The following is an 11,440-nucleotide window of genomic DNA, read 5'->3' on the forward strand; positions in this document are numbered from 1 at the left end:
TAGAAAGTTAGAAACAGTACAAGTTTCATACTTGCATGTGAAGGCAAATACTTGGTGTATAATTACACACTACAATAATAATGATAATAATAATAATAATAATAATAATAATAATAATAATAATAACAACAAAATCCTTCAACTTTTAGTTTCCTAATTTTTAATTTTTTTTTTTGACAGATTTTAGTTTCCTAATTGACAATAGAAATATTCACTATTTTTAATTTTTATAATTTTAAGCCCAAATCAAACATGATAAAAAATACTTACCTAATAATCTAATATCTAATATATATATAAAGGGGAGTTTTTTTTTCTGAGTTTTTAAAGAGCCACGTAGGATCTAATTTTCTCAGCGCGCCATGTAGAATTATAAATCTTAATAGTAGCCAATTAAATAAGAGATTATTAATTTATTTTAGAATTAAATAATTCAAATGACGCGTAAGCAAAATTGACGAATGAGATTTTTAAGTTTAAATTAATTAAATATTAAATCTTAGTAGTTTCCAATTAAATAAGAGATTATTAATTTCTTTTAGAATTAAATAATTCAAATGCCACCTAAGCAAAATTGGCGAATGAGATTTTTAAGTTTAAACTAATTAAATATTAAATACTATCTTTTAATATTAGGAATTTTATCTAAATATGTAATAAATTTTAGCTCAAGTCTAATCTATACCACATATGAAAAAGGTTTTTTTTTTTTTTTTTTTTTTTTTTTTTTTTTTTTTTTTTTTTTTTTTGACAACATATGAAAAAGGTTATCTTCGATAAATTTGTCAATGTTTAGCCTAATATTACTTAAAAAAAAACTGAAATTGAGCTGAAGTGAACAGACCCCAACGCAATTTGTATTTTCACGGGATATTTTAATTTCACCGTGAAGCCTAGGAGTGATATAAACTCAAATAGAAAACTAATCAAACTCTGAAAATAATTAAAAGGTTGTTCAAAAATAAAATTAATTATAGATGTCAATCCTAATACTCGAAAAATTTCACCAGAAAGAGACAATACAAAATAACACGTTTGATTAATATTGAGTGGGTAGTTGTTGATAAGACCCTAACACGAATCTAATGCTACTTAACCCACGTGCCTAAGAAAAAACAATAAATTATGAAATTAGTGATAAATATTTTGAACAAACCTAACGGATCTTTTGTCAAAGTTTTATATGTGGTCGGCTACACCGTATGGCCGGGGTTACTTATTTAGGGGTAATCACTAACCGATCAATTAACCCCTGACCGATCAAGTAACCTCTAACAAGTAATCCTTAACCGAGTAACCCCTAAATAAGTAACCGTTGACCAAGTAACCCTAACCGATCGGGTAATCTTTACATAAGTAACCTCGACCATACGGTGTGGTCAGCCACATACAAAATAACATAACTTTTTTTTTTTTTTCTTGATGAAATATGAGAACAAAGGTGTTGAAATAAGATGATCATGGAGGAGAGAGGGAGAAATGATGGGGAAAAGAGAGGATTTAGGTATAAGAGATCAAGAGAAAAATTGGGGGAATTTTCTTTTTAGATCTTCTGTGCAGAGAAATAAAAAGGGAAGATTGATAAATATGAAGAAGCTGGAGAGGGAAAGGAATAAGGGAAGAAAAGGGAATTGGAGAAAAGAAGATTTGTGTTATTTATAGATATGCCATTAGTGAAATATGCAATATGGGACATTAGATTATTTTATTTGTACGCACGAGATCACTTCTCATCCTTCTTATCATAAGAATCTTTTCATTTGACCCTAAATTAAAAAAAAAAAAAAATAATAAAAATAATAATCCCGTCAAAAAAAAAATAATAATAATAATAAAAAAAAAAAAAAAAAAAAAAAAGAATTAGTTCAAGAATTTATGACATATTTTTAATAAAAAAATGTCAACAAACACTCATGTTTATTACTCATAAATGGAAAATGTTAACCTATCCCTTAAACTTGAGTATCTTCTACTTGTACTTGAAATTACTCGCAGATTTTATGTAGTTTCATTCGTCAGTCCTCACCTTGTCCCAACTTCAGTTGCCCGGCGGCGTTGTCGTGCCACATTTCTCCTCCTCTGCTCTGCAACTCATCTGGTATTTTACTTTCTCTATCCCTCTCCTTTAATTCATTCCACTTTTTAGTTCAATTATCATTTGAATTTGTAATTTGGTACTATTATTTCATTCACAAGAATCATCTCTTTTTACTCAAGTGCTTTAAATTGGTGCTATAAAGCTATACCCATGATTTGAAGTTTCAACAGTTAACTTAGATTGATTGAATTTGGAATAAAAAATAACATTTTCCCGGATTCTATTGCAATTAATCTGTTTGTATTTTGCAAATTATGGGACTAATGTGGAGTAATTTATCAGTGATTGGTCTGATGAAGTACTCATTTGTGTAAAGTTTCAATCTTTTAGGGTTTTAGTGGGCATCAATTTGTGGGTAAAAGATGAGCAAAAGAATGATTGCAATTGGTTTTGAAGGTTCAGCTAATAAGATTGGTGTTGGTGTTGTAACCCTAGATGGAACCATTTTATCGAACCCTAGACACACCTACATTACCCCACCAGGACACGGGTTTCTTCCCCGAGAAACCGCCCACCATCACCTTGAACATGTCCTGCCCCTTGTCAAATCTGCTCTCACCACGGCTGGAATAACCCCGGATGATATTGACTGTCTGTGTTATACCAAAGGCCCGGGAATGGGTGCTCCCTTGCAAGTTTCCGCGGTTGTGGTAAGGGTTCTTTCGCAGCTGTGGAAGAAGCCGATTGTTGGTGTTAATCACTGTGTTGCTCATATTGAGATGGGGAGGATTGTTACAGGAGCAGTTGATCCTGTTGTGCTGTATGTTAGTGGGGGTAATACACAAGTGATCGCGTATAGTGAGGGAAGGTATCGGATTTTTGGGGAGACCATTGATATTGCTGTTGGTAATTGCTTGGATCGCTTTGCTCGAGTTTTGACACTTTCAAATGATCCTAGTCCAGGATATAACATTGAACAGGTAAATTGAGCTCCTCCTGCTAACAAAATGTCTATTGATTGTGTCATCTCCCATTCTATGTTTGTGTTGAAGATATATAGAAGTATAGCAACTGCATTATTAGTGATAATGTTAATCTAGTCAAATTTGTGATTTAATTTGTTGGTTAGCAGTTAGCTGCTCTGTACTCCATTACATTATTCACAGTTTATAGTGAAAGTCGTCTACATGTAGGATTCTTTATTGTGCACGATAAGTGGCCAAATGTTTAGAACTTCAAGTTTTTAGTTTTAGTGTAAGCTTTGAGCATTGTATTAACATTTCATTATTGCATTGCTCAACTTTATGTGTGTAATGAACTGACATAGGGGAGGGTATTATGGGTAGTTTAGTATGTTAGTAGTTATCAAATGTAGTATGGGCAATATGGGAAGTCTATTATTATTAGGTTAGTAATTGTTAGCCTTAGTATAAATCGGTAAAGGAGAGAAAGAAGAGGCAGGCAGAATTTTGGAGTAGTTTCTTAGGAGAGTTGTGACCTAAAGTCGCTATTAGAGCTTTGTAGGCTAAACCTACTACTATCGTTTGTAAAACCATTAATTTGTTTTATCAAATTTCTGAGTTTTCTCGTTCGTTGTACTGTTATTACATTGAGTAATATCAGTTTATTACAATGTGATCACTTGCAAAGAATAGAGAAAGTTAACATCTTACAAATACTTTCCTCAAGATACTTCCCACCTCAAATAAAATAGGAGAGTTTAGTAGGCTGGAAGCGAAGAAAATTTATACTTGCATATACAAAAGACGTGCATTCCCATCTTTGGTGGTGTGCTCTAGATAGAGTGTTGTGGTATTGTAATCAACTTGTCATGTTCCTCTTTTGCATCCTGATATTTTGTTTTTATTGTTCATAATTTATATACTGTTACTAGTTTTCTTTTATTTATTTATTTATTTATTTATTTATTTTAGTTAAGGGGCGAGATTGCATACAACTATACAATTAGACACCTCCAAATATAACAGAGGGATCCAAATTGGATGTGGTTGTCATTTTCTGTGCTTTGTATTTGTAAATTGTTAACTGGCCTTTTTTCTGTTTATGCCCAGCTTGCTAAGAAGGGTGAGAAATTCATAGATCTACCATATGCCGTAAAGGGAATGGATGTTTCATTTAGTGGCATATTGAGCTACATCGAAACTACAGCTGAGGAAAAACTTAAAAGCAATGAATGCACACCTGCTGACTTATGCTACTCTCTGCAAGTACGTACTTGTTTTATGTATGCTGTGATGACTCATAATTTTTATCAATTTATTTTTAATTTTTACATCTGCAAAGTTTGATATCTGTGTTCTGTAAATTAATTTTTTTTTGTATCTGGTGGCTGGTGTCCTAGGAAACTCTCTTTGCTATGCTTGTTGAAATAACAGAAAGAGCCATGGCTCATTGTGATGCAAAAGATGTTCTCATAGTTGGGGGTGTTGGTTGTAATGAGCGATTGCAAGAAATGATGAGGATAATGTGTTCTGAGAGAGGTGGGCGGCTATATTCTACTGATGATAGATATTGCATTGACAATGGAGCCATGATTGCATACACTGGTCTTCTTGCTTATGCTCATGGATTATCTACCCCCCTCGAGGAATCAACATTTACACAAAGATTTCGAACTGATGAAGTACATGCAGTTTGGAGGGAGAAAGAATCCATCAACAACAATGCAAACAGTTAGGAAGAAACCACAACTATGTTAGGTATGCAGTGCTCTGTAGCAGTAGTTTATTGGATCAAAACTTGTAAAGTGGGAATTTATTTATTGTAGGAAGGGAATACACTATTTATTGTAATGCTGGCATATGTAATCAGATGACATTAATCATCCTATAAAAAGTTCATATGTTCGTCAAATTAGCTTTCTAAGAATTATTCATTCAATCTTGTTCTGATTCGTTGACAGTTCCTAGAAGCATCATTTGCATGATGTAGGTATAACCTACAAGAATCAAGATGGTTAATTCGAACCATGGCCAACACCTGTTTTTCTCGTGTTGAATGATTTTGAGGTTGACCTTGCAAGGCTTCTTTGATGGAACTTTTCTCTTCGAAATTTTCATCTACCTTATGAAGGAGTTGAAGACACTATCTCAGGCTCTCACTGGTACCAATTTACGTTGAGAATATTGTTATAAAATTGTAATTTATGACTCTTAACATAATTCATCCATTAATTCCAAAATATAAATATCTATGCCCTTGATTTAGGACAAGAATGGTGTTAATAACTCTCCTTAGTCCATAGAAGTGTGGAAAAATACATGAGATAAAAGAGCACATATTTAGGGATTAGAATAGAAAATTTTAGCTTCATGCCTTCATATAATGCTAGAAGCCTAGAAAGATGAAAATCCAAACATCAAATGCAGAACTGTGATTGGAGTGGGCTGATAAGTAACAATGGGCTTATGTGAATAGTTGTCTACTTGTCAGCCCAATAGTGTAACTGGATTTGCTGGTGGCTTCATAGCAATTACCAAGTAATCTCTCCAATTCTGGTTCTCCTCTTTGTGTATGTAGTATGTACCATATCATTTCGCTATGGTTTGTCTCTTTAAGTTCGTCACATACGAAGGATCATTTTTGATAGATAAAGGCAAAAGAACCAACCCACTCGTACCAAAGGGTGAGAAGAGTATTTGAAATGGTGAAAACATAAAAGAAATTTAGAGAGTGCTATTTAAAGTCTAATATTTTAAGTTCTGATTATTTGTAGTAAATTGAAATTTGTTAAAACACATAAAATTCAGGTGAATAGAATATACTTTATTGACAAGATAATTAATTTCTTTTTCTTTTTTGATAGTAATTGACAAAAAAAATTCTCTTTCATACAAAAGCATATTCTCCAAATCTACAATACCATATTGAAAAAATCAACAAAACAATGAACAACCATATCTAATAATCCAACTATCCAATTCAATACATCATTATTCATAACCCAAGTTGGGCAAATAATTGATGTTGTTAGCCATCCAATAAAACTAATATAATAGATTCAGATGGACCACACCACAAGTGATCTTAATCATAAAATCATATCCCATATTACCATATAATATACGAAGTACTATAATTTAAACAATTATTTTAACAAAAAACTACCAAAAACACACGGTTTTAACACGAGCTAAACACGAGTCCCCCACCCACGGTTTTGGTAAGCTGCTGTGGGTGCGTTGTAGTGGACTCGACATTCTGGACGGCTTCTCAGGGCGTTGTGCAAGTGCTCTGCTGCCCCTTAGCTTGCCTGCTTTCTCTCTCTTCACGTGCCACTTGAGTAGTGTAAGGTTGTTCATTGACCGTTTTTTCATGTTCACTTCTTTTAATAATATTGCTACAATTTTAATTTTAATTATCCCTTCTTTAAGGGGCTGTTCTCTTTAGATTATTTTTGGTTTAGTTCAATTTCAATAAGTTCAATTCAGTTCCGTCTTTAATTTCCTTCTCTTATAAAATATTCAGTTCGGTTCAGTTCAATTCAGTTTAATTCAGCTCAATTCAGCCAATCAGAATAGGCCGTAAATGTTGAGGTCTACTTCTATCTTTCTATTTCTATATTGATTTGTTAAACCTCCCATATGCTCTTGTGTGGGTGTGTCTTTCATGTGTTTTGTTTATTCAAATTGACTCTTCTTGTGAATCTTGTCTATCACTAATGTCATCTATCGTTTTAGATAAGATACATACGGAGTACATTTTTTTGCTCATAACAGTTTATGTATGTATCGTTTTGAATAAGATATATCGATCTATTAGTAATGTGCTTGATGTATTGTTTCGGATAAGATATACGATTTACATCATATATCATTTTAATCCTTTTAGATAAGATGTACAACATTAAATAGCAAGCACAAAGTCTTATATGTGGCTGGCCGCACCGTGTGGCAGGAGTTACTTCGTTAGTGTAATATATAGGGGTTACTTGGTCAGTGTTTAAAAGGTTATTTCGTCAGTGCTATAGGGTTACTTGGTTAGGGTTATAGGGGTTATCCAATTAGTATTATAGGGGTTATTTTTTCAGTTTTATATTGGTTACTTTGTTCTTTTACTAGTGGCCACACGGTGTGGCTAGCCACACACAAGACGGTCTGGCAAGCAAGATAATGAAAATATCTTAAATGTTATGGAGTATTGATTCAAATTCGTTATGTATAATGTAAGATAATAAATACTCCGTATATTAATTGTCTTATACGGATCGGAGTAGATACTAACTAGAGCCAAAACCCAAAAAAATGGGAATCGAAAGTAGAAGTGTTGGTAGAAAAATAGATTGGAACAACAAAATATACAATGGATCTAGGCGTGTACGAAGAACACTTTCCTAAAAACGTTATTCGCCCCACCGTACTAACAAGGCTATGATGAACACGTTTTTGGGATACAAAGATTGAACACTCAAGAGCGTTTAGTACTAACGATCTTGAGACCCTGGACTTTTTGAGGAAAAACAGAGAAAAGGGGAGAAAAACTAATGAACGTGAATTCATCCAGTATTGATCTTAAATAGATCAAAATTGGCAGTTAACGAAAAGATAAGAATGAACAGTTAACAGTTATGATAATTGTAACTGTTCAATTTTCATTTAATTAAATATTAAATAATATATAATTAAATAATCAGAGTTAAAATAAACTGACAAAAAATTAATTATCGTTTTAGGCTTTAATTCCCATGCTAAGTGCTAAGTCTTTGATTATAAATATATATAAGCCACTTAGCCCACATGTCCAAAAACATCACTTAGCCCATTTCATAACTCATATCTAACTGTTTACAATATAAACAATACATTCCCTTCTTACTTTTTTCATGTGGGATAACCTCTCACACATAACATTATTATTGGAAATATTCCAACAAGAAGAAAAGTTCAAGAAATGTTATCAAAGTCACCCCTTTCATTGCTTTTCTTTTACAGTAGTAAAAGATTGTTCTATTACAAGATTTGAAACAAGTATATGCTCTAATCTATCAATACAGAAGCAACCACTACATTATCATATGCTCTTTGAGCATTTAGGATCACTACAAACTAATTAATGCTAATCATGTATCCCATTCATGTTAATTCTTCTTCTTCTTTCTATATCATATCCAATCCATGGCCCCACCCATTTCCCAAAATACAAATTTACAACGGTAACAAATCAAAATGACATGAATTAAACCCTATAAGTCTATAACACTCTTCATGCGTTACAACTTCGTTCCTTACCCTTCAAAAAAAAAAAAAAAAAAAATCAATTTTCTTAGCTTTCTAGTCCTTGTTAGTGTTCCTACTGCGAAAGAAACCAAATGGCATCTTCAATTCCTGCGTAAGAAGAAAAATAATTAGCTTATTATAATTCCATATCGACCACATTTTAACAAAATCACGACGACTAGTCCACAAACTAAGAAAAATCTCATTAAGAATAAGTCTAAACATTTGCAATCTTACGCCTAAACAATCTTAATTAATAACGCCGTGATATTTATAAGTGATTTATATAATCACAAAATAAAGACTACCTCAAAAATCATTTGTGTAATTTATATTCCAATGTAATCTTCGTCATATATAATTCGGTGTTACAAATGAGATTTGGTCCACCCGTATACTCAATACTTTACCAACGAAGTTAGTTATCTTCTATATGAAGTATAATAAAGACGCGCCGAATAGGCGAATATAGACGTGGGGAAAAAAATCAGAAATGATCCGAAACAACGAATGGAACACGGAAAGCATGCAAGCAAGCTGTAGCAACCACCAAACGTAATCGATAAGGGTGTATCAAGTTCACGACAATAATGCATTTCCCAATTTGCACAATTTGTCAAATTGAGAGTACTATAATTTATAAAAATACTTGTACATTTGTCAAATATAATCTGAATCTGATTCTACCGTAAAAGTGTGTTGAATAAGTACCCCGAATTTGATCCCTTAATCATAATAAATACTTAATTTTATACGGATTTGTATGAACATGAACAAGATGCCAACCTATTATTAAATTAAAATAATTAAACGTCTCTTAACCGACTTTAATTTTTTAATCCAAACATAGGATCTTTAAATGATATCCGGCATGTACATACACGTATACCAAAAACCCGTAAAAAGTGACACATGATTTTATTGTAACATTCCAATATCCTAAACTCTAATCATGATTTTATCATGCAATTTCGAATCCGTAAAATCGAGACATAATTTTATCATGCATTCCTTAAACTATCCTTAAACTATAGTCCGACCCAACTTATGAAATTAAGACTTGATTGATTATTGATTCCGTAAACTCTAAACATGATTTTACTCCTATTATGCAACTCTAAATCCATAAAACCGACATACAGAGTATAATTTTATTATCATGCATTTCTTTGTATGGGATTAAGACTTTAATTGATTGATTGGTTCAAAGTCTAAACATAAAACCGACATATGATTTTATCATGCATTCCGATAGCAGTCATATAACCGAAAATTAAAAATGTTTACCTTAGCGCCTTTACAAGATTTAATAACAGCAATCAGCAGCTTATCCCCTGCAATCTGTCTCACTATTTTTATAAGCTCTGGTCTTGAAATCCTCTTTTCCTGGAAAATAAATTAACAAAATAAATACAATTAGCTTAATAAAAACAAAGTAATAATGATTTAAATTAAATTAATAATAATTAAAGTAATTAAAGTTGTTAAAGACATACTTTATACTCCAAATGATACTTGCTGATCAAGGAAATAGCATCAGCAGGCAAGAATCTCCCCAAAACTGAGATTAATGCTGGAAAAGAAATCCAAGGCGATGCTGGCAATTTCACCCGATTTCGCGAATTCCCTGTTATAAACACAAGAAAATCTAATTAATACGACCCAAAATAGTATACGTGACTGGTTATTATTCGAGGACGGGTCGAAAAAGGAGCGGTGGGATTTACCTCTTGACGGAGAAGAAGGCGGTGGAGTTATGAAACTAACAACATATTCAGGCAAAATGTGTGAATTCATATTAGTACTCCAGATTATGTACTTGTTTGGATTCTCAAAATCATCAACCCCTGAATCAAATTCATCGGAACTTGGCTCTGTTTGAGCTGAGTTTGGGTGAATTATCTCCGATTTTCCGAGAAGAACTCGGCATAGTAGTAAATGTCGAACTCCATTTTCGTCTGGAATCGCCTTCTCCACACTTCAAAAATTCAATCAAAATATCAGAAAAAAATCATTGCAAATTATAATTTATTGAGTAATATTAATATTAATAATAATAATACAGTAATTAAGATGAACAGTTGAATTTGATTATGACCTTGGAGCAGGGGAATGATCAGGAGAGAGAAAAATGGCGGCATTATTGTTGTGTTCGAGGTCAAGGAAGCTAAAACCGCGAGCTAAAATGCGTTGAATCCTCTCTTTAGAACCGCCATACCAAGCAAATTTAATGGCGGAGTTTGAATCACCGCCATTAACGCCGCCACCAAGCTTCGCAGCCAAACCCTTGGAGTGAAACTGAAACGACTGAACCCTAGCTTGAGCTGAATAATCCGACGACCAATTCCTCCGATGAACGGAAACCACCTCCGTCTCATCCTCCATTGCCGAGAGGAATCTCCGGCGAATCACCTCGGAGGATCTTTCATCGTTACTGAGCTCAACAGCGAGAGATTCGTCGAAGATTCCTCGCCGCCGGTCGCCGGAGGAAAATGATGACGTCACCGCCTCCGTGCCGCCGCCGGTTCCGCCGGTGATGCCGCTTTCGCAATCGGAGACGGAGGAGGAATCGTTGTCGTAATCGATGGTGATGAGATTCTTGGGGAATTCAAGGTGTTGGACATTGTAAGCTACCATTGTTATCAGATTTGCAGAAAATCAAAATCAAGGAGTTTTGATTTGAGGATTTTTGATGAAATGAAATTCAAAATTTCATCAGAAATTGAAAATATTATTGTGATTATTTCAGAAAATTAGGTTCATGAAATATGAAATTGTCGGAAATAATAAAAAGAATGAAAATAGTGGGGTTGTATTTATACAAGGGAGGAGAGAGAAAGGGAAAGAATTTACGTAACAGATGAACCGACTTCAAAGGTAAATGGTTTCCGGTTTTTTATTTTTTAAAGGCGGTTTTATGGAAATTTTAAATTAGGCGGTTTAATTTCGCAAATTGTTTTTTTTTTTTTTTTTTTTTTTTTTGGTGGATAATAGGAAATATCTAACTCTGAGTTTGCCGTCGGTTTACTAAATTAAGAAAGGTTGTTTTTTTTTAAATTAAAATATTATGGACTTTGAAACTTGGGGAGGGAGGCGGTATCAAGTGGGGGGGCCACTTGGGAGGTTGGGGTGAATTGTCTATTTTACCCTTGTTTTTTTTTTTTTT

At 33.3% G+C, this 11,440-nt stretch overlaps 2 protein-coding genes across 3 annotated transcripts; one reads left to right on the forward strand and one right to left on the reverse strand.

Annotated features, from left to right (window-relative positions):
• The first annotated feature begins 1,967 nt into the window (after nt 1-1,967).
• On the forward strand, nt 1,968-4,912 carry LOC145597859 (uncharacterized). Of its 2 annotated transcripts, none has more exons than XM_081654115.1 (4): nt 1,968-2,098; nt 2,429-3,018; nt 4,111-4,266; nt 4,401-4,912. In XM_081654115.1, the coding sequence occupies exons 2-4, from the start codon at nt 2,461-2,463 to the stop codon at nt 4,734-4,736; spliced, it is 1,050 nt and encodes a 349-aa protein (XP_081510241.1). In that variant the 5' UTR covers nt 1,968-2,098; nt 2,429-2,460; the 3' UTR covers nt 4,737-4,912. The 2 variants fall into 2 exon arrangements, with proteins under 2 accessions (XP_081510241.1, XP_081510242.1); XM_081654116.1 differs by having other exon boundaries at nt 1,985-2,098; nt 2,415-3,018.
• Nucleotides 4,913-7,940: 3,028 nt separating this feature from the next.
• LOC145598510 (putative inactive poly [ADP-ribose] polymerase SRO5) lies at nt 7,941-11,149 on the reverse strand. Its single transcript, XM_081654874.1, has 5 exons — nt 10,373-11,149; nt 10,002-10,252; nt 9,771-9,901; nt 9,562-9,660; nt 7,941-8,382 (listed from the first exon to the last, which is right to left on the reverse strand). The coding sequence occupies exons 1-5, from the start codon at nt 10,909-10,911 to the stop codon at nt 8,329-8,331; spliced, it is 1,074 nt and encodes a 357-aa protein (XP_081511000.1). The 5' UTR covers nt 10,912-11,149; the 3' UTR covers nt 7,941-8,328.
• Nucleotides 11,150-11,440: the final 291 nt, after the last annotated feature.

The sequence above is a fragment of the Chenopodium album genome, chromosome 20 (assembly GCF_948465745.1).
Source record: "Chenopodium album chromosome 20, dcCheAlbu1.1, whole genome shotgun sequence".
NCBI lineage: Eukaryota > Viridiplantae > Streptophyta > Magnoliopsida > Caryophyllales > Amaranthaceae > Chenopodium > Chenopodium album.

Coding starts and splice junctions, on each gene's coding strand:
- LOC145598510 (XM_081654874.1), bottom strand. CDS start 10,911: ATGGTAGCTTACAATGTCCAACACCTTGAATTCCCCAAGAATCTCATC. Junction 10,253..10,372: donor GATCATTCCCCTGCTCCAAG/GTCATAATCAAA, acceptor GAATTTTTGAAG/TGTGGAGAAGGCGATTCCAG. Junction 8,383..9,561: donor AATCTTGTAAAGGCGCTAAG/GTAAACATTTTT, acceptor CTTCTTACGCAG/GAATTGAAGATGCCATTTGG.
- LOC145597859 (XM_081654115.1), top strand. CDS start 2,461: ATGAGCAAAAGAATGATTGCAATTGGTTTTGAAGGTTCAGCTAATAAG. Junction 3,019..4,110: donor CAGGATATAACATTGAACAG/GTAAATTGAGCT, acceptor GTTTATGCCCAG/CTTGCTAAGAAGGGTGAGAA. Junction 4,267..4,400: donor ACTTATGCTACTCTCTGCAA/GTACGTACTTGT, acceptor CTGGTGTCCTAG/GAAACTCTCTTTGCTATGCT.